A 22,758-nucleotide genomic window follows, 5' to 3' on the forward strand; every position below is an offset into this window, starting at 1 on the left:
TTTCAGGGAGATAGAAGAACTTATTTTTAGAGCTTAAGTCAAGATTTTTTGCTTAATTCAAGATTTTTTTGCTTAATGCAAGCAAAAAAAATCTGCCAATGGAGCTAGTGAAAATTATCTTGGTGAGATTTCTTGAAATAAGATTTTCAAGATCTATTATCTAAAAATAAGTTGTTATATCTCACTGAAAAGTTACTCTTTTTGTGATTATGTCTTTTTTTTTAAGTGTGATGAGATATTTTGACTAGAAATGAGAAAAATACACTTGGTAAGATTTTGATTTTTGAAGTGTATTACATCCTCCTGAGTATTTTTTCATATTGTAATATATATCGCAGGGTTAAAAAAAATCGCAATGTCAGTTTTTTCTAATATCGTGCAGCCCTACCCTTGAGTTATAACACGAGGGGTTATGAACTGCTGAGTCAAATCCTAAGATACCAGGACCTGAAGAATACCAGATGTCCACCGTTTTAGGAACCCTGTGAACCAGACGTACACAAAGATTATTTGACAAATGTGTCTTTTTCTCTCTCACCCTCCTATTCCACAGCAGCCCACAGAATATTTCGACATGGGCATCTTCCTGGCTTTCTTCGTGGTTGTGTCGCTGGTTTGCCTCATCCTGCTCATCAAGATCAAACTGAAGCAAAGGAGGAGCCAGGTCAGTCCACCGCAAAGACAGAGGAGAAGCTCGCCTCTTTACGGGAACAAAATAAAACCAAACGTCTAATGTACAAAACACGCCCAAATAAAACAAATGCACTCTGCGCCTTGTTTTTCCAGTCCACGTAACTTCACTGGGAGTAGTAGTTCTGTCGTTGATTGATTCCTCTTGTGTTGACTAAAAGCTCTCAGTGGAGGCTTAGGTAGGGCGCATGAATCAGGATTAGCATTTAATTAACGCTGATGAGAGGTTAGCTACTGAGCCAAACACACAGAGATGTTGTGACATCGTTAAGACAGGTGTATTCCTGCCAACACACGTGTGTGGATCTGCAGTGTGGGTGTGTAATAGGTGTGTACATGTGTGTGTCACAGTGGCGGATGACTTAGTTCTGACTTCCTCTAGTGGTTAATTAAAAGAGCGGCTCACACCAGGGGCAAATTTGTCACATAACAACCTTTTCCTTCCTGAAATGTGAAAAATTAATGAACTGCTTGTGGTGTAAATATAGTTTATAATGATTACATTTTCCTTCCAATTTAACTGTGAAATTGCATTTCCAGATATGCTGAATGTCAGGCTCATTATTATCTTCAGTTTTAGTGACCTCAAACATTACTGATTATTTGCACAGGTTTTGTCTTTGTCAAAGTTCACCGATTTCATTTTGCTTGAGGTCTAGGATAAAACCCCCACCAGATATTCCAGCTTGGTTAGTAAATCGCGCTGTAAATCACTGCTTTACACAAGTGATAGACCAGTTATTCAGGCAGTGACTTAATACACACACATGTGAGATGTTAAAGTTAATCCTCATAAGCAGTTCTGTCTGTGTAACCATATCAGTCATGATTACCTAACAAGACAAAAAATGTAATAAAAAAGATGAAAAAAAGGCCACAAGACTAAGAACCAGCAAAACATTAATGTCACGTTAACGTCACCATCGGCATTGAGAAACAGTTTACAAAGTAGAAAATCACTAACAGTTATTTAAGTCTGTTTTTGAATCTCAGTTTGGCTTTTGTTTCAAAGAAGTGTCTGTAAACATGAAACACAGCTGACCACAGTCCACCCCCCTCCCTCCCTCCCTCCCCACTGCAGAGTTCCATGAACAGAATGGCCATCCAGGCCCTGGAAAAGATGGAGACTCGCAAGTTCAAGGCCAAAGGAAAGGGCCAGCGTGAGAGCAGCTGTGGGGCGTCCGATTCCCTGAGCAGCAGCTCCACGTCAGACTGCGCCATCTGTCTGGAGAAGTACATCGATGGAGAGGTAAGAACAAAACACTGCAGTCTCTTAAGACATGAATATTCACATCTATAGGATACGAACCATTCTCTGATCCACATCCGCTCAATCGGTTGCAGATTTGAAGTCAAGTCAGTGCACTGGTATTGTTATTCTACAAGTAAGGACACATCATTTTTGTAACTAGGTCTAAAAGATTTGCATTCCTGCATGAGAAAATTTGAAGTCAACTGAAAAGAAAAGAAATCAGTCATCAGTGTGACATTAGGGCAAAGTGGTAAAATAAAATAAAAATATTAAAATGCAAACTCAACAAACAAACATGTAAGAAGAAATATAAATTCAGGATAAGTAAAAATGACTCTCAGTGCAAAATGTGTCTTTCAGCTGGAGGAACATTAAATCAGTTATAAATCTATTTGACATGCAAATGTATATGAATGTATATGTGTGTATGTATGTACATGTATATGTGTATATGTATGTGTTTATGTATATGTACTGTATGTGTATATGTGTATGTATATAATCAGCACTCAAAGGCTAACACATACTTAGCAGTACCATCTTGTATGTATTCACTGGATGTACATTCAGTCCAGTATGTACCTTAAAACCATACCTCCTACCCGTGCTACTGTTGCTGTGGTCATCTACCCTCTGAGCTTGTTTTCTTTTTATTCCATGAAACATAATGCAGTTAGGTGGACAATAGAATGGAAGTTCCCCTGATGTGCTCTGGGACCGCAGTCCTTCTCATGGGTGACGTTCTTTCCGCCGCTTTTTAGATGTTTAGTCGAGTCTTTGAGAGCACCTGGAGAGATAACGGTACCCAAAGTGCGCTGGCTTGTGATTATGCTTCCTGTTTTCCCAGTGTGGCCCTCTTTAATCCTAAAACAAGTCATTGTCAGAGTATGTACACTAGTCTTGGACTTTGAAGGCTTACTGTAACAGTGTTGCTCATCCTCATTCATGGATGCTGGAGGGACAAACCCCAGTGCCCAGGGGAGACATAGTTGGTGCATGTGTGAGCGTTTTCTTTTTTTCCTGCGGTGATGTCTTTTTGGTAGGGAGAAGAAAACACAACAAAGTGTGGCGCCACATTTGCACAGAGGAAGTGGCGATATAAAAGGCTGAATGGCATCAAAGCCGTTTTTGAGCAGTGAACCAAGCAACAAAAGCAGGGTGGAAAAGAGCCCAAAGATGAGTCACATTAAGCCACAGAGTCAAGTATTTATGGCAGCGAAAGAGCTCTCATTGGAAAAGAATATTAGAATTCATATTCACACCGCGCTCCTGCTATTGTGCCTTCAATTCCGTCATGCCAATTGTCAGTTTTAAGTGTCGCATTCTTTTCATATCAAACCCCCAGTGTACGCCTGTTGTTTGTTTTGTTCCACAGAGCGGTGACATTGAGCATCAAAGTAGTATTTGTGCTGTGGCGTGGCATCCACTTCAGAGCGCTGTTTGTGGCATGATGACAAAATTGGCTCTTGAGAGTTATAACTTGATTAAACTCACATCAACACAACAGAGGAGTCCACATACTTTTGCTGCCACCTTCTGGACATTTCCTACCCCAGAAACTTTTCAATCTTGACCCATAAAGACCCAAACATCCACAATGGAACAAAAGCATCTACTGATCAAAACGCTTTAATACCTGTTGATCCACTAATCTTATCAACCCATGTAAATAATTGGTGTAAAATACAGTTTGTCATCTTTTCATGGTCATCAGATATGACCAGAGGCTCTGTACACCATCATCATCTACAGTATTGATTCACCAGTAAAACCCATGTAGTTTGATCAATGACAGTGGATGGAGACACTTTGTTTTTGTTCAGTTAATGATAGATTTGGCTGAAAAAGTCACCTTTTCTTCAGTTTTCTCTATTTCTTACAATTTCTTTATAATAACCCTTGACTTTAATGTGAGCTTTTATGAACATCTACATAATCAATGACTTAAATATAGGAAAATACCTGATTTTTACAGGAAAAAATGCAAAATACAGAGGACAATATTATAATAAATGGTGATAAATCACTTAAGAAAAGTTAAATACAGAGAAAGATTAATTTGGGAACTGCCATAAAAGTAGCACTGGGTCTCTATGGGTTAAGCAGTGTCACATTTAGCATTTCGAGTTAAAAAACAGAGCATGAAGTGCTGAATGAATACACATTGCCTTTTGGATATTGTATTGTATTTGGTGTTTTAAATACATTTACACAATCTGTGTTTCACCCTTACATAAAAATTGTTCTTTGCGGTCCTCCTGCGTTTTTCTTGTTTTAAATGGCCAATAATTCACATTAGACATTTTTCTTTGAGTTCAGTGAAAGTGCTGTCATAAATATAATTTCATTTAATCAAATTCAATAAAATTCATCATGTATATTTGCGCAATTTCTACGAGCTATGAATACTTTAAACTGTTCATAAATATGATCAATATTGGAATAAAAATGTCATTACCCTATAGCATACTCTTCGGTGCAACAGGTTTTAAAACATCAGCCAATAGAATTAAGGTGGGAACTTTTAAGTGAAGATGGGAGAAATGGACCATACTGAAGGACACTAATTTTTGTTTCAAGATCTGATACGGAAAAGCAGACAAGTGCATAAGGAACAGCATCCCCCCATTGTTGTTTTGTGGTTCTTCTTTTTTTTGTTACTGCACTGTAAAAGTGATTAAAAATATATATTTAAAAAAAATAAATAAATCAACCGATGACCTGCTTAATTCTGACCATTACATGTTTGTTTGGTTCTGTTTCCTCTTTAGGAGCTGCGGGTGATCCCATGTGCACACAGGTTTCATAAGAAATGTGTCGACCCATGGCTTCTCCAGCATCACACCTGTCCTCACTGCAGGCACAACATCATTGGTGAGTTGAACACTTTGTTTAAATAGACAACCTTTTATTTTCAGGGTTCGTACGGGTGCTTGAAATCCTTGAAAATGCTTGAATTTCAATGTTGTGTTCAAGGTCTGGAAAGTGCTTGAATTTTAGTTCAAGCTCTTGCAATTCTAACTCTGTGATTTATTTATTCATTTTTAATATCAACTCTGCCAGGTTACATGACAAACCAAGGCTACTTACAGAGAGGTGATACATTTTGAAAAATAAAACTTTGTCAAAAAAGAAAATTAATTGGTGTTCTCAGGTCAACTCCAGGTACATTTTTATTTTAATCTTTGTTTCAATACGAGTGTGTCTGAAGAACTTTTTTTGTTGGATAAAACTTGTTCTCCTTTGAATTAGAAACTTTTTGCTATTGTGAAACTTAATTTTAGATCTTTGTAGGATAATACAATGTACGTCATTGTGATAAAAAGTGAAAAAAATAATCATGAGTATATGTATTCTTGTAGAGATGTATTTTACCCCAGCAATAAGGTGCTGGGCTGGAAAAATTTGAAAATGACCCTTAAAAGTGCTTGAATTTGACCTTGAAAAATGTGTACGAACCCTGTATTTTAGAAACAGAAAAAAGTCGACTCAGTTTAAATTACTTGAAACTTGTTACAGCACTGAAACTGCTCAGTTTACATAGACAGTAATATTCAACTGGTAATCTGACCGGTGGGGGAAACTTTCATGCAGAAAATGAAATGTTTCACACAGGCAGAACTACATTTCATATGTCAAACAAACTTCTATTGTGATTAAAAGTCTAGGTGTATGAACATTGCAAAATCTAAATCTAATCTAAATCAATCACTTATTTTTAGACAATAGCTCTTGAAAGTCTTATTTCAAGAAATCTTACGAAGATAATTTTCACTTGTTCCAATTTGCAGATTTTTTTTTTGCATGAATTAAGCAAAAAAATCTTGAATTAAGCAAAGAAAAAAACAAATCTGCAAATTGGAACAAGTGAAAATTATCTTGGTGAGATTTCTTGAAATAAGATTGTCTAAAAATAAGTTCTTATATCTCACTGAAAAATTACTCTTTAGGTGATTCCGTCTTATTTTAAGTGTGATGAGATATTTTGACTAGAAATGAGAAAAATACGCTTGGTAATATTTTAATTTCTGCAGTGAATGCACAGTTTAGTACATCTAACGTCTTTGTAAACAGTTAAGTTATTCTCATTATTCAAAATAATTTCAATTCATCTCAAGAAATATCGTAATTGCAGTTTAAATGTTCAACATCAAACATTCTTTTTCCACAGAGCAAAAGAAGGGTAATCCAGGACCAGGATGCATGGATCCAGGCAACCCGGTCCACAGTCGGCAGCAGAGGGTGGTGCTGCCTGTCCATTATCCCGGCAGAGTGCACCGTGCTGGCCAGGTGACCGCCTTCCCAACCAGAACCAGCATGGACCCCCACGGCAACCCCATCACCGTGCTCACCGTGGACCAGCACCCAGATCCTCAAGGTCTCTACCCACCCCAGTCAACGTCTGCTTTCCTTCGGAGCTACCACCCCACGCTCCATTTGGACCACTCGCTCAACCCCCACCACTGTGGATTAGAGCACCGTGGACCCCCTGCATACCCAGCACAGCCCCATCACGCCGCTTTTAAACGACCCAAATTCCACGGGCGCAGTTTCTCTCGAGCGGCGTGCTTCTCACAGTACGAGACTATGTACCAGCACTACTATTTTCAGGGGTTGACTTTCCCTCAGCAGGAGGGGGCCCAAGGGCCTGCGATGGCTGGGCAGCTCGGTGGAGGAGGGGCCCACAAGGGACACCACAGCAGGGCCTTTCAGCAGGGGCTCTTATATCCCACTGTGGTACACATGGCGCCTGCTTCGTCTTCGAGGATAGGTGAGACTGGGAGCACTTCTGGCCTCAGCTGTTACCACGGACACCGTTCCGTGTGCAGCGGTTATCTGGCTGACTGTCCTGGTAGCGACAGTAGCAGCAGCAGCTCGGGCCAATGCCACTGCTCCTCCAGCGACTCCATGTTGGACTGTACTGAGGTCAGCAACCAGGGAGTGTATGGAAGCTGCTCTACGTTCCGCAGCTCATTGAGCAGCGACTACGATCCGTATGTGTACAGAAGTAAGAGTCCGTGTAGGGGCTTAGCGGGGGAATCGGGGAGTGCGGCTTGTACCACAGTTCCTACCGAGGACTCGTCATCCCCTGTTCCCACGGGACATGACTGCCTCCAGCTCCCTCCGGGGGCTTCAGGATACAGCTCGGGGGACCACCTCTCCAACTGCAGCTTGGAGCCCAACTACAGCAGTCGCTCATCACTGGAACCCAGGGAGAACAACAACACTAGCACTACCTCAGCCGGAGCTTCAGAGGCTGCCGGGGCAGACAGGGGAAAGGGGGCGCAGGAGGAACTGGGGGAGCTCGGGGCCGCGGCCTGTAGCTGCTGCTTCGAGGTGCTTCCTCCTAATGTGGAGTGCAAAGGGCAGGACTCGGACCAAGCTGGGCCTCTAGGCTCAGGACGCTGTCACAGGGCAGGAGTGGAGTATCAGAGCTCCAGCTCCAAGAACTACTTTGCAGAGCACATGTGCCCTTCCTCAGCAGAGCAGGTGAGCTACGAAGGGCTGCCCTGCTGTTTCTACAAGGAGATGAAGGTCCACAGGGCCACTGCGGGGCACTACACAGAGGACTACGCTGTCAATGTGCAGTATGCACATGCAGACTCAGATACCTGCTCTGGACAAGGGGGCTGCTGTGAACTCAACCAGAGAATACCCATAATTCCCGAGGACACAGATTGTGAATTGGGCACAGTGGCTGAGACCCAAAGCAGCTTACTGCCAGCCAGTGTCTCAATGGAGGCAGAGGTGTGGACAGGGGAGCGGCATGAGCCCAGGGAGGGGTACTACACTTCAGGACAATTCAGGGCTCAGCCTTACCCTCAGGAGGAAGAAACCAGGGCTTTGTTCCACCCTCAGCTCTCTGTGAGCCCTAATGCACTGGGAAGCAGTACTCCAACCAGTGATGGAGGTCTGGGGGTATGAACCCAGAGAGAAGGGACTCAGACAGAAGTATATATTTGGTACCGTGTCAGTCAGTCAATCATTGAAACCCTTAGTTGCCTTGTTCTAACTTTGCTCTCTGAGCTTTGAATGTTTTCATCTTAGATTGTGTGGATTTCTACTGAATGGCCTGTCATTTCTACATATACAGTGTATCAGATCATTCCTGTGGCCATGAACGTCTCAACACCAAACTATCGCATGTCACCCTAGTGCTCAGTATAATAATGGATGGATGTTATCTAACAGTAGAGTGGTAATGGCATCTGTTTGTTACCATCAGGGTTAGTGACAGTCATCAGGCCCAGTCCTCGTGAGATTTTATAGACAACCATCTTTTAAGAAAGAGCTAGAAATCTGAGATTTTTTTTTAAATTTTGAAAGTACACTCAATTCATAAGCATCTGTATCTACATGTATACATTCTGTATATGTGCGCACATGAACACTGACTGCCTGTAAAGCTTCAACCACAAACTCAAAATAGGTTCTATGGACATAGCTATACCAAAACAGAAAGACAGTTGTTTTTTTTTTTTTTTTACTTTCTTTTTCAAAGCGCAGGGAAATGGGTCTTTCTGAGTGTCTGTGACCCACACATTTCTCTGAGGAGAAGAAGCTATAAAATATAGAAAAATGCATAGAAATGTGAATGCAAGGCTGACACTGGTCTCTATTCAATATGATACAGAATTTGTTATATGCATTGCATTTCTGTCCAGTAGTGGCCTACCTGTATGAGATGTGCCAGAGCAACATGAAAGCCTTACGCTGGTAAGCTATTTGTAGCAATATCGAAAGACACTTGCACTGCTTTTGGTCAAATTCAAGACCAGAGTGAGTGTCTTGGGGTCAGTAGATATTTTTTAGAGTGCTAATTGAAGCACTTTTGGAAGCCCTTAAGTGTATTTTTGTTGTCACTTACCCAATTTCCTCCATGAGGCATGCTCTACAGTTCTTAAGGTTCTAGTATGTATCAAAAGGCCAAAGGAAAGTAGCTGGAAAAGACTCATATTTCACAAGGGTTCCTTATTGTACTGTGACTTTTTTAACGATGCAGTCATACATACCAGTGTATCTGAATCATATTGTGCTGTGCAAAACACATACTCGCAATGTCAATGCTTTGTCATTCATGCCTTTCTGTTTGTCCTGCAGACTGTTTTTATACTGTTTCTATGAAATATACACATTCTCTACACAGAGGAAAACCTTCTGAAATAACCCTATTTATAAGTTAACCCAGTGCTGTAATCAAGTGAGAAATCTAATCTTGCCTTTTGCATAGAGATATGTACCTACTGCAAATATAACATTTTTGGGGTACTTGAGTCACTATTTAATTTTTTGTTATTGTTTCTAGCACTTAAGATTAAAATGTGTACAAAAATTAATATTTTTTAATTTTTTAAGAATATAATTATTTTCTGTCATTACCATTACAAATGTTTAAAAGGCTAGAAATCAATCTGTGTATATTTCTGTACCTGTATAGCAACACATTTCATAAATGGAAATATGTTCTCTGAATATTTATTTACTAATATATTTATCTTTAAGCCATGTCTTATGTTCAGAGTGTATGAACGTTTGAGTTATTTGGTTGCTTTTTATTTTGAGAAAAATCACTAACATGAGACTTTGTATATACATGGTAATTGCACACAAGACGATTAAATCTTCTCTGACCAAAAAACTGATTTTAAAATTTTAGTACCATACAGTTTTGTAATCAAAGTGTACAAAGATCTGTAAAATATACAGTTTTATTCAAGTAACTCATGTTATGGTGTCCTCCTTTTCATTGTTTGCTTTGCACATCACTTTGAGATGCTGAATTATCACTAGTGATAGTTTGTCTTTTGAACCATTTTTATTACCAAAACAAAAACATACAAAACTCCAGCTGTGCTAAAGCTGTTTAACATACAGTACTTTCTGATTCTCACACACTCACAGGCACAACAAATATGCTCGTGGTTTTTCATTTGGTATTAGTTATACCAATATTAACATTAGATACAGTTTTTCCAAAAGTGAAAGTTAAGAGTCAATAAATACATCTGCTGGTCTCTGAGTTTGTGTCAGTGCTGTGACATCTGCAGAGAGGAGCTAAGAGCTTAGGGTGTTTTTTTTTTCCCCCAGACATTTTTTGTACATGCAGAGAAGCCCAAAAATCCCATAGTCTATGTTTGTTTTGGTTATTTTGGGTCTTCACAAGAGAAGTTCACCTCACAGCTTGAATCCAGAGTGAAGAGCCACCACTCCACCGGTCAGGTTGTAATACTGCACACGGTAGAAACCTGCATCCTCAATCATCCCCTTAAACTCTTCCTGCAGAAGGAAAAACACACACTGGGTCAATATAAAACAGCTGAATTAAATTAAAAATACATGTAAAGAAAAGAGGGTTAAAAAAAAATCCAAAAAGCTCTATAATTAGATGGAAAAATCTGTTTGAGATTACATTAATAATACCAGTAATGACAGACAGAAGTAAGAATATTTCGGTGTCACCTGGTCAGGGAACTTGCGGATACTCTCAACCAAATACTGGTAGGATTTCCAGTCTCCAGCGATCACCTCTCCCAAAGCAGGGATGATCTGAAAGCTGTATGCATCATAAAGCCTGTTTTTGGGGGGAAAAATGTGATCATCAGTTAAGATTATTGCACACATAAGGCGTAAAACCAGTCTGATCATCAGCCTTGTACTTTAACAAACCTGCTTTCAGTACCAAGTTCATCCAAGGTCTTTTAGATGTGGGCGGATACTATTAGGTCTTAAAATGTAAATGATTGGTTCACATTTCACAGACATGGATAGTGTCAAGGCAATTCATTTTCAATTTTATGTCATTTATTCATGTTAAGCTAATATTCCTTTTAAGAAGCTGTTTGAAGGAATGACAGGGAGGGTGAGTTCATGACATGAAATCAACCTGTTTTTACACCATGACATCTACAGTTACATGTAAACAGGAATATTAATGGAAGAGTTATTTCCATTAGCCAAAATAAGAGCTGTGCACAAACTTTATCTTTTTCAGAATTAGAGCAAAGACAGTATTTTTGTGCATGTAAACATAGTCAACTGGCTTTTATTCAGACTATTATATTAGACATGACCAGAGGAGGGCACTGTTCTTCCAGATTCAATAACTGTGGTTCACATTGTTAAATGCCTCAAGAACAAGGATTTTTTACCCTGCCATCGAAGGGGAAGCAAAGGTATTGTTTTTGCTTTGCTTTGTTTGTTTCTTTGTATGTTGACACTCTAGTAGCAAAACTATTGGTTGAATTCATACCAAATTGGGTTTATAAATTGCCAGTGACCCAGAATAGATCTGATTACATTTTGGGAACAGTTGGTCAAAGTTCAAATTTTCATGAATTTTTACCTCTGCCAGTAGGTATTGTGATCACTTTGCTTTGTGTGTTTGCATGCATGTTTGTTTGTTTGTTAGTAAGATAACTCAAAAAGTTATGGACGGATTTTCACAAAATTTTCAGGAAATGTTGGTACTGGCACAAGGAAGAAATGATTAAATTTTGGTGGTGATTGGGCGGGGAGGGGGTGGCACATCTGTCTTGGCAGAGGTCTGCGCTCTCCGAGTGCTTTTCTTGTTAGATCTTGTTTTTTTACTTATAATGGGCGAAATTTCAAATATCTGTAGCAGCAAAACTATTGGTTGACTTCATGCCAAATTGGATTTACAGATTGCCAGTGACCAAGAATACATGTCATTACATTCTGGGAAAAGTAAGTCAAAGTTTAAATTTTTTATGAATTTTTAAATTATTTTTTCTTCTTCCATTTACTGATAATGGGCGAAATTTCAAATGTCTGTTAAAGCATCAATTTTGTTTCAATGTACTTCAAACTTGGCACATATATAGAGGCAATTGATATGCTGACATCAGCACACGCATAGACATGATGACATCAGCTGGATCGATGCCAAAGTAAGCTACAATACGTGTGAGGGGCGGAGTCTGTTGTGCCTGGCACCACTTGTTTATAATAGTCATATCACAGTGTAATAGAGTAAAATAACAAAGACAAGATCTTAAAATAGTTTAAAACCATGGCTGTTACAACAAGAAAAAGAAAGAAAATCTGTTCCCCATTATCTGTGAGTTCATAACATACTGGAGTGAAAGGGGAATTGCAGGTGTTACAGTGTGTTGTTGGATTAATGTGACAGAGGAAATAAATCAGCTCACATGTGTCAGTGTTGATGTATTTTCACACTGAATCGTCTCACCTTGCCAGTACAGGATTTGTCACTTTGCTGAACTCTAAGCACATGAATCTGCCCCCAGGTTTCAGGACTCGCAGAGCCTCTTGTAGTGCCTGAACAAAAAGTGAAGGATCTTATAACTACTCTATATATTTATTTGCAGATAATTGCCATCATTATTATACCTTCAGCTTTTTTATTGTTTGTCGCAGCAGAACGGGAACTTGTTCTGTTCAATTACATACGTGTGGTTCTTGAACAAAAATAACTGGTAAACGTTTTTTTTACTGCGTCAGTTTATTCATTATGTTGCAAATGTTACTGTGCATCATCATCGTAAGTTATCATTGTATTTTAAACTATTTACAGATGCAGAATAATTTCCATAGTCACATATTTCACATTCATACATATTTAAACACAATAACATGGCTTTTGGAAGGTAGAATGGCCACAATAAAGTGACATTTTACCACCAAATAATCATCTAATCCAAAAATTATTACAAATAATCCAGAGAAAAATGACTGCCCTACAGACATTTAGCATAAATCTGAACTGTAATAGTTATCACTGCGCTCTAAATCATCTACACATTGGAGAAAAACTGCATTAGTGGTCTGGTCAGTTACCTGATCTATGTGGGTGACGTTACGAATTCCAAAAGCAATGGTGTAAATATCAAACTGGTCGTCGTCAAAGGGCAGCTCCTCTGCATCTCCAACCACCCAGGACAAACCTGACACACAGAAAATCAACACACATCAGAAAAAACCTGACCATTTCATGCTGGACTGAAAACCTGCCGCTGTGGTTCCAGTTTGTACTTGTACCAAAGGCAGTAAACAGAGTTCTGTTAAGTACTGAAAAATGATGATGAGCTTTTGTCTAAAATACCGAAGAGTCAGACTGTTCTGTATCTGTGTCCTCAGAAGTTTATGTTGAGTCTGTTGAACTGATGCTTATTTTCACTCATTAAAATATTGCAAAATGTTGAGATCCTGTCAAATTGCAGCTTTCATCACCTCCTAGCCTCCAGTTACAGAGCTGTCAGGGAGTACCTACCCTTTGATCAGATAGAAGCAAAGTATGACCGTAAATACAAGTCACGTGAGAAACACAACGTGCTGTGCAATTTTAATCGCCCTCAACCAAATATAGTGCAAGATTCTGTTGAAAGTTACTTTCCTATAAGTGAGATTAGATTGTCTTTGTGTAAAACTTATTACATACACATTTATATTTGAAAGTACTCAGATATTATAACTGCACACGGCCATTTGTCCTTGAAAAAGTAGGTCAAGGTCACCTATTTTCAATAGGCTTCTGCTCTATGCCAAGATGCATCCACACCATAAATGTGTTGCAGATATGTCAATGTATTCTATAGATAAAGTGATTGTCATTGAAAAGACATGTCACCAACTGACCTTGAAAAAGTAGGTCAAGGTCACTGATTTTCAACAGGCTTCTGCTCCATGAAAAGATGCATCCACAGTGTTAATTTGGTGCAGATGTGTCAATGGATTCTTCAGATAATGCAATTACGTCGTTGAATGAATAGGCAGACGACAAAACAATTACAATACCCCTCGGCCGAGAGGTAAAAAACGAGAGTACCCAGCTCTGATTTCCTTAAAATGTGACTTTTCCCATGTAAGACTTTAATGTAGCAGTACAAGATAAACAAAAATATAGTTTTAATCTTAAAACATCTGACAAAGGAAGAAGTGAACAAAAACAAAAAGGAGGACCACTCCAATCTGTGTCCCAGTTGTGAAAATGGTCATTTTGAACTGGGTTTGGCACGTTTAAAAATAGGACCAATGGCCTGAATCTCACCTGGAAGGTTTACCAAGAATTAATGAGTTGAATTTGTGAAGTTGTCAGGTTCTGCTGCTATGTTAGAGTCCTGTGGTCTTGATGAAGGAGATCAAACTCCCAATAGAAGTGGGTGGTACTTTGACCCGAGGAAAACTCAACTCATTAAATGGAAGTCCATATATGACTTCCTATCAGTGCTCAGTAATAACTATATTGATATCTCTAACCATTTCCATGTTTCAAGCCATCAAAATATGACAATTTTTTTAAATATATATTTTAAGGCTTTTTCAGGCTTTACAGCCACCAATTGAGTCTTCTTTAATGATAAGTTTGGACTGGTTTAATGTTTATATCATGGGTCTGCAACCTTTCCTATCTAAAAAGACGTTTTTGGACAGAAAGAAGAAGCCAAAAAATATCCTTGATATGTTTTACCTCAAAGTGGTGACTCTGAGAAACTGTAATTTGTTAAGCAATAAAAATTGACTGGTATGGCACGGCTGAGGAGGTAGAGCAGGTCGTCCAATAACTGAAGGGTTGGAGGTTTGAATCCCACTCTATCTTAGTCATGTACTGTTATGTCCTTGGGCAAGACACTTGGCCTACCTTGCCCCCACAGGGTTCCCACTCTTTCCCTGACATTCTTTTTCAGGACATTTTCAGCCGCTACAGAGACATTATCACACCATACACTAATCCATTCCTCTGTCCCCCTCATTCTTTGGAAGTGTTCTTTTCTACGGCTGTAACTTGCCAGATTCAGATTGTTTTTGTGTTTATTACTCAGACATTTGATGTGCAGTCTATAGCTATAATTTCTCTATGAAAAATAATGAAGACAAATGTATCACACAATAATACAAACACACCCACAGATTACAGCATAGCACTTCATTACCATGACAAACTGGAGTTACAACGTTCAACTGGGACACTCCCAACTCAACTTTCTCTTCTCTCTTAGATTTTCTCCTGTACTTCCTCTAAAATTATTTGTATATCTTCAATAAATCAATGAAAAACAATTTCCTTTGTTTCATCTCAGTTTAGACACACAAGGCAGAGGGAGGATCAAGAATTTTCCAGGATAACTTAACCATTTCCAGGACATTTGACCTTTTTTCTCATTTTCCACGACTGAAAAATTGGTCAATCATTTTCCAGGTTTTCCAGGATGCATGGTGTGGAGGGAAAATTTACTTTTTATATTTTATACTCTTTTAATATGTTATACTGTTAAGTGCATGCTGAGTCATTGTTATGTGTGATGTTTACCACTCTGTAGCAACCCCGACTTGGGGACGAAGTTCTTACCTTGAGTTGAAACCCAAACACCTAAATGTCTGAATGTGTAGATAGAGGATGGCGCCTGTATTCAAGCAAGGTTAGAGTGAAGAGGTCCTCATGACCTCTTCACGGAGCAGAGAAGGAGTAGTATGGGGTGGTACGATGTACATAAGGAATGACATCATAGTTTGAGGGGGTTGGATTTGGTTCTATATAATCTTTAGTTTTCTCTTGTTTAATCAGACTTCATTTACAGAGCTTTGTCTGTGATTGATTTCTCAATAAATGCATTTATTATTTTAACTCTAACTTTCTCCCTTTTTCTTTGTGTGAGTTATCAGTTGAACGGTAAATTTCCACGACAATGGGAACCCTGCTCCAGTATGACTGTGTGTGAACATTTGGTGGTGGTCGGAGGGGCCGTTGGTGTGTATTGGCAGCCACACTCCCATCAGCCTGCCCCAGGGCAGCTGAGGCTACAAATGTAGTTTACCACCACCAGAGAATGTGAGAGTGACTGAATAATGGACCCATGGTTGAGTATGTGTTAACAGAAAAGCACTTATTAATCTAATCCATTATTATTATTATTATTATTATTATTATTATTATGTGAAGGCTGTCTTTGCTTTCTTTTATTGTCATACTTCTATTTTTAGATTCACTTGGAGTTTAGTCTATAGTTTTATAACTGCATAACATCAAAATGATTTTATGGTTGTGACAATAATAGCAAAATATTAAAACCATAAGTGTTAGTCATTTCCATATGTTTTTGACGAAGCCACGGAGAGCCACTGGAAAAAGACTAAAGAGCAAAATGTGGTCCAGGAGCCACACATTGCCCACCCCTGGTGTATGTCTAAACTCTTTTTGATGATTGCTAAGAACTTTCAGAGTTGTTTTTCTGAGGCTTTACTAAGTGTTCATTAATGGACTCCACGGGTGAAGTAGTAAATGTATTTCTTCAGTGTTTAATATAATTGCTAATGGATTCAGAAGTGGTGCTTTAGGAGTTTCAGGGTGTTTCTCAGGTGACTGACAAACTCTAGTACCTCTAGTGGGGAAATATTAAGTATATACTGTGTACCTGGTCACTTCAGACCTGGTCTGATATACCGTACATCTCTGAAGCACTTTAGATAATTGCAAAACCCTTAGTGAGTGCCTCACACGCTCTTATGGGTTGTTTCTAATTATTTTTCAAGCAGACACCGGTGGATTATAAGGCTTTTCTATGTGCCATGAAATAGACATTTTGACTTCAGTCATTTTTCTAGTTTTCAAATATGTTTATCAAATGCTTTATTTAATTGAAAAAAACATTATTATGTACTCGTAGTGGTGTTTTTTGCTAAGAGGCTTACACAGGTGGTAACCAATCACTTCCACTAGGGGCATTTAAAGGGTATAATGGATTCTTCTACAATTATGATTTGACCACAGTATTTTAGATAATTTCTAAAGTGTTAATAACATACTACTAGAGGTATTCCAGGTGGTTTTGTTAGTTTGGATAGGTTCTAGTGTATCTGGACATGTCACATTATATTGTGACAAACAGTCACAGGGGACGATTTGAGAATAAACCCTACATTCATGGGTGTGTGTGTGTTGGGTGGTGGTGAGGCAGCAGTGTGGTGCATCCATTAGGCCATCTAATTTTAACACCCTCTGTTAAAAACTAAATCACAAATCATGAGGATGTATTGCGATATATTGGGTAGACATCGGTGTCAGCCGTTGTTTGTGGATGTATCAGTATCAGCATTTATAAGACTAGCGGCATTGTACCCATGGTGGCATTGTACGATAGCATGAGAGGCTAAAATCACCCAGAATACCTCACAACATTTGAATACGGACATAAAATTGTGCCTAGTAGATAGTCAGGTAATGTTTCTATTCATTTGGCGAGTTTGGCAGAGATTGGGCCTGTGAAGGCTGAGGAAAACCCGTACAAATGCCCTCCTGTGCTGCAACATCGAGCAGACACAGGGACACAGGACGGACACAGAACGTGCATTATAGTAGGTTGCCTTTACACTAACTCCTGTTTTTCATAAATTTGTGTTTGAATGTGTGTTCATTCAAAGATGTGACATGAAAGAGACTGAAGGGCTTTAAAATAGCAAATACACTGAGCAAAAATATGAACGCCCAACATGACACTTTACATTTTTAATAGCACTAGCCGTTGCACAATATATTAAATCATACACAGTTTATTTTGTTGATCAATGTGATACAGATTAGTGTCCGTTAGAACATGATAGTGGCTTCCAGCATTCATGTGGACACAGTAGGGGCCAGTTGAAAGAAATCACCACTCAATATCTTGTATGTCCACCATCGGCTAGTCAGAGCAACGGATTGTCAATTGTGGCCTGTGGAATGTTATTCTACTCCTCTTTGAGGGCCTCATCTCTGCATTAAGCATGTTAATGGTACATTCCCACATGATTTGCAACATCTGTAGCATGTTGAAATCTGATAACTTTTGAGGTGGCCTTCTATTGTCCCCAGTATAAGGAGTGCATGAGTACTGTTAACACCGTTTGAGCAGCATCTGAACATGACACACCTGTTTTGTGGGTGGAATCACTGGATCACTGAGCAAGTGCTCACTCACAGAGGTGGACACAAAGTTTGTTTACAAATGAAGTGAATTAACCATATTTTACAATTACAAGACATCATGTACTTATTTTGGGTCGTGCATCTTGTGTTACACAAACACTTCGTATTTTTATATTTTTGTTCAGTGTAGTACAATATTTATATAATGAAGACGTCTTTGTTAATTGGGGAATAAATATCACAAGAAGCAAAATAAAGAAACAGAGAATAACAATGGTATCAGCATCTGCAATCAGCCAAAATGCCATTGTGAATAGTGTCATTGGTATCAGCCAAGAAATTTACAACTGGGTGTATCCCTACAATCATTTCTGTAATCATAAAAAAAGTTTAATGTTTGATTGTCAGCACTACAGTTTATGATAAGATTTCATGCCACAAGTATGTTAGTTTCTTTGCAATTGGCTCACTTGAAGCCAGGGTAACAACTCATCTAGGCTGCAAAACCACAAGAATAGCATTGAGCTGAGGACACTGAAACAGGTTTTATAGTAGAAAAACTTACCTGCACTGACACCCATGCTTTCAGCTTTCTGCTTGCCCACTTTGAGCATCTCCTTGTTGATATCGCAGATCACAGCTGTGGATTCTTGAGGACCACCTTCATCCTCTGTGGAGTATTTGTCAGAAATGTCCTGCCATGACGGTGTCTGCATGGACTGCACTCGCAGACGCTCCTGCTTCTCCTGCTGAGAATGAATGTAGTCCATGAAACGGAACGCAATGTCACCTGAGGGGGAAGACAAAAACATGTGTCATCAGTGCTACATCTATACATACAATAATTAAACAAACCAACAGCGAAAGACTAAAACAAGTTGGAGATGCTAAAGGATTATCGTGTGATTTGTAAGAGAACTTCATTACCTGTTCCTCCTGCGACATCCAGCAGTCGTGCACCAGGCTGTGGATGCATGATGTGCAGCAGTGCGTCCTTCCACAGTCTGTGAATCCCAAAACTCATGGCATCATTCATAATGTCGTACTTCTGAGCCACGTTCTCAAACACTTTGTACACTGTAAAGACATACACAAAATGAAGATATTTTTTTTAACACTGCACACTGAGTTTTCTGTCAAAAACACTATTAAGTCCTGAAATAATCTCAGACCAAATATTAGTGTGTTTGTGATAAATACGTGTTGTTTTGTTTTTTGTTACTGACAACAAATTGCGAGACTCCATTTAAAACACAGATAAATTACATTCATTACTTACCTGAGAAGGTTACTGTCACATTACAGCTCGGTTAACAATACTGTATTTATTACTTTTAATTACTTTCATACTGGGAGATTAAAAACCCTATTATGGTGAAACACGTGATTCTATAATTTTATAGGATTTATTCAAATTAATTATCACTTCGCAAAAAAAAAAAAAAATAATAATAATAATAATGTCGAATTTTCTTGAATAGTCTCACAATTTAATAATTATAATAATTACTCCACTTCCATTAAGGTTTAGACATTTAAAAACAAACGACGTGTTGTTATAAAACACGACTACATAACTGAGTTCACTGTCCTTTCTGCTGTCACCCACCTCTTTTGGCTTTTTCCTCCTCTGGCACCGTCTCAAAGCCGAAATGCGTGCTCCTGTCTCCGGCTGCATCACTAAAACCACGACAGGACTGTTGTCCTGGACCGCTGACACAGGTTACGTTAAAACGCCTTTGACAGAGACGGACCACTCTGCGGGTGAGCAGCCTGACGGAGGCAGCCATGTTATCTGGCCACTACAAAGTGCGTCAGTCTGACGTCACTTATAGGCGACGGTAAATTAACTTTTCTTTCTTTCTTTCTTTCTTTCTTTCTTTCTTTCTTTCCTTCATTTATTAATTAATTAATTTATTTGGTTATTTATTGTCGTTTTTTTTTTTTTTAAATAATCTTCACTTTTTACTTAAGGCTGTATTGAAATTTTAATTTTATCTTGAGTGTAAACTTTTGGCAGGGATACATGAACCTACTTTTAAAAAAAATGATGGTTTCATAATTAACATAACATTTCATAACATAGGCTTATACAATTTATATCACCATTGTATTATATAAAATAAATAATTATTGTATGTTTTTTGGTATGTTTTCTTGATATCCTACTCTAATTTATGCAAAACATAATAATTAGCTTACCAAAATAATCATTGTACCTATGGTAATTATTGTTTCTATTTCATATGTTAGAATTCTATATAATGTAACTCAACTTTGGGGTCCAATATCAATTTCAGTGTTTTGTCCAGGGGCCACTGACATGTACACAAGTTTATAGATTGAACCACCAGCTATCATCATCCTTGACGACAGCAGCCTTGTTCACGGTTTACAGTTAACAGAGAAAAAAGGATTCATCACTACACATAAAATGCTGTATCAGTTCAAACTTTTTTAATAAGTGACTTGTTTAACCAAGTATTAACGGGTCTCAATCGCTGTATTTATTATTCAGGTAATCAATTAATCATTATAATCCTTATCAAACATCCTGGAGGTAGAAAAGCATCATATAAACAGCTGTCAGCACATAAAGCTGCAATAATAGAAGAAAATCTGAAGCATTAAGCAGGTCAATGCATGTACTTAAAACCACTGAAGGGCATGAGGCTGCCTTAATTGCGCCCAGGTCATAGGCAATATTACAGAGCGAGGCGGATCAAAACCAGACAAGTTTCTGCATGGCCAGTAAACCAGACTCTTTCACACAGTCCTTTTTTAAATCCACAGAGGGAATTGGGCGTCATTATTTCTAACAGGTCCTCACTCAGACTCAACTTGACTTCAGTACCTGAGTGCAGAGAGTGGCAGGTATTGTCTTCCCTTCTTCTCACTTTCTCGTTCTTACAGTAACCAGACACTGTGGTGTATTGTCCCATTGTCGCCTTAATTACTGGTCGACTTAGGTTCAGAAGGATCAGCTTACACAGGTCTCTTTTCCTCAGCTATGGGAAGGTTGACCAAAGACAGGGGGGATCTGCAGGCCAGGGCTTTTTAACACAGACCCAGAGGAGTGGTGATAACACAGAGTCTAGTTAAGGATTAATGTTACAGCTTCACAATTGCTATTGAGAGGCAAACATTTTGGGGTCAGTAGGAGGGTGTGCAGAAGGCCACTTAATATCCCATTGTGGTTGTATGGATGACAGGTCTAAACAATGGAGGCCCTACAGAAAAAAAAAAAAAAATCAAATCAGCCAGATTCAATCAGTTACAGATTCAACAAATCACTCTGCAGTAAAATGTCTATTTTTGCATCTGTTAAAGACTTAATAGGTTTCATTCTCACTGCAAGCCTTGGTGCCCTGATTAATAGCTCAGATTTTTTTTTTTTCTTTTTGTTTGAAAGCACAATTATAAAGATCTCTCATGAAGCTTTGTGTTGGACTGCAGAAAACAGAAGTTGAATTCCGTGTCCATGTTTTGACTTGTAAGTGAATGGGAAGTGGAAGTCACATGTCAACAAACAAAAACAAAGCGGTCCATGAAACGAACTTTTACATGATCTTTTAATGCTTTTTATTGACACAATGGACATGTGAAATCAATCGGATAATTTGGAAATGTGTGATAATTGATAATGAATAAAGAAAAAATAATAATAGTAGAATAAAAAAAAAAGCATGGAAGGAAAAGGTCTGTGTAAAGGTTTTTACATACCTGAAAAGTGTAATGCTTTTTTGTTATTTAATAAACTTATTTGTTTGAGGATGTAACTAAATTCTACCAGAAAAGATGAGAATTTATGGGTATTACAACATTTATAGACTTTAGGCCCGTCACATACTAAGGTTAAAGTAAACAGAGTTGGCGTCTTTGAAAAGTGAGATTTTTTTAACTGTAGAAGGTTTTTGGAATAATTCACACTCAAAAATAGATGAGAAACAATTTTATTATGATGCTTCAAAAACGTACAGAAGATAAATCAATAAATGTATTAATGGAGGAGTTGTATGTAAGATGTATTTTATGCAGAATTTTAAAATGCACTTCTTCAGCTTTGTTTGAAATTCAGTATTTATAGATTATTAGCCATGATAAAATGACAGCACACATTTAAAATACAAGCTATGCAAAACTTGGAGGAATTCTGCTCAGTCTAATTCAGACTTGATGCCACATTGCAAAAGAATTCAAACATGTCCAGTGCTGCTTAAAAGTCTTTGGTCGCCTCTAGGTTTGTTGGTTTTTCAGGGTTGAAATGAGCATACATGTTTATTCCTCATTCTCTTCTCTTCAGATACAACAACGAAATACAGGAAATATGTGCAAAGCATTAAAAGACATAAAAAAACTGAACTAAATGGATTCTAAAGCTTAAAGTGACTTCTGACCCCATGACAAGTGGCACAAACTATTAGAAACATCTGACACATGTTGAATCAAATCTGGTATAAAACATCAGAAAAATAATGCAATAAATCTCATATTATCTGAACAAAAGAGTTAAGGGAGGTCACACTAATACAACCACTTTGGTTTGTGGATTTTTTGTTTCCCTGAAACTTTTATTTTTTACTCCCATACATACTTCACATATGTATGAAAGTGTCCAAATCAGATTCAGTGTGTGATGTTCACACTGTTAGATCTGTGTCACATGTGGACAAGAAAAAATATTTTGGAAACTCATGCATAAAGTCTTAAAGTAACTTAATTCACTGGAAAACACATAAGATATGTTTCAATAGAGCTATCTGGAATTTCCCTCGGGATTAATAAAGTATCTATCTATCTATCTATCTATCTATCTATCTATCTATCTATCTATCTATCTATCTATCTATCTATCTATCTATCTATCTATCTATCTATCTATCTATCTATCTATCTATCTATCTATCTATCTATCTATCTATCTATCTATCTATCT

The 22,758-nt window shown here is 38.3% G+C and overlaps 2 protein-coding genes across 3 annotated transcripts in view; one reads left to right on the forward strand and one right to left on the reverse strand.

Annotated features, from left to right (window-relative positions):
- Window positions 1-9,663, forward strand: part of znrf3 (zinc and ring finger 3) — a 78,292-nt gene extending 68,629 nt beyond the window's left edge. Inside the window, exons 5-8 of one of the 2 annotated variants that reach the window (XM_030143756.1) lie at window positions 554-664; window positions 1,772-1,939; window positions 4,714-4,816; window positions 6,114-9,663. In XM_030143756.1, coding sequence (XP_029999616.1) covers window positions 554-664; window positions 1,772-1,939; window positions 4,714-4,816; window positions 6,114-7,867 — 2,136 coding nt within the window. In that variant the 3' untranslated portion in view covers window positions 7,868-9,663. The remainder of the gene's footprint in view (window positions 1-553; window positions 665-1,771; window positions 1,940-4,713; window positions 4,817-6,113) is intronic. The other variant, XM_030143757.1, reaches the window with a different exon arrangement.
- Window positions 9,664-9,743: 80 nt separating this feature from the next.
- On the reverse strand, window positions 9,744-19,614 carry coq5 (coenzyme Q5, methyltransferase). The gene is made up of 7 exons (XM_030143758.1): window positions 19,432-19,614; window positions 18,750-18,899; window positions 18,388-18,612; window positions 12,761-12,867; window positions 12,153-12,241; window positions 10,403-10,514; window positions 9,744-10,219 (listed from the first exon to the last, which is right to left on the reverse strand). The coding sequence occupies exons 1-7, from the start codon at window positions 19,610-19,612 to the stop codon at window positions 10,118-10,120; spliced, it is 966 nt and encodes a 321-aa protein (XP_029999618.1). The 5' UTR covers window positions 19,613-19,614; the 3' UTR covers window positions 9,744-10,117.
- Window positions 19,615-22,758: the final 3,144 nt, after the last annotated feature.

Source organism: Sphaeramia orbicularis, chromosome 9 (genome assembly GCF_902148855.1).
Source record: "Sphaeramia orbicularis chromosome 9, fSphaOr1.1, whole genome shotgun sequence".
Lineage (NCBI taxonomy): Eukaryota > Metazoa > Chordata > Actinopteri > Kurtiformes > Apogonidae > Sphaeramia > Sphaeramia orbicularis.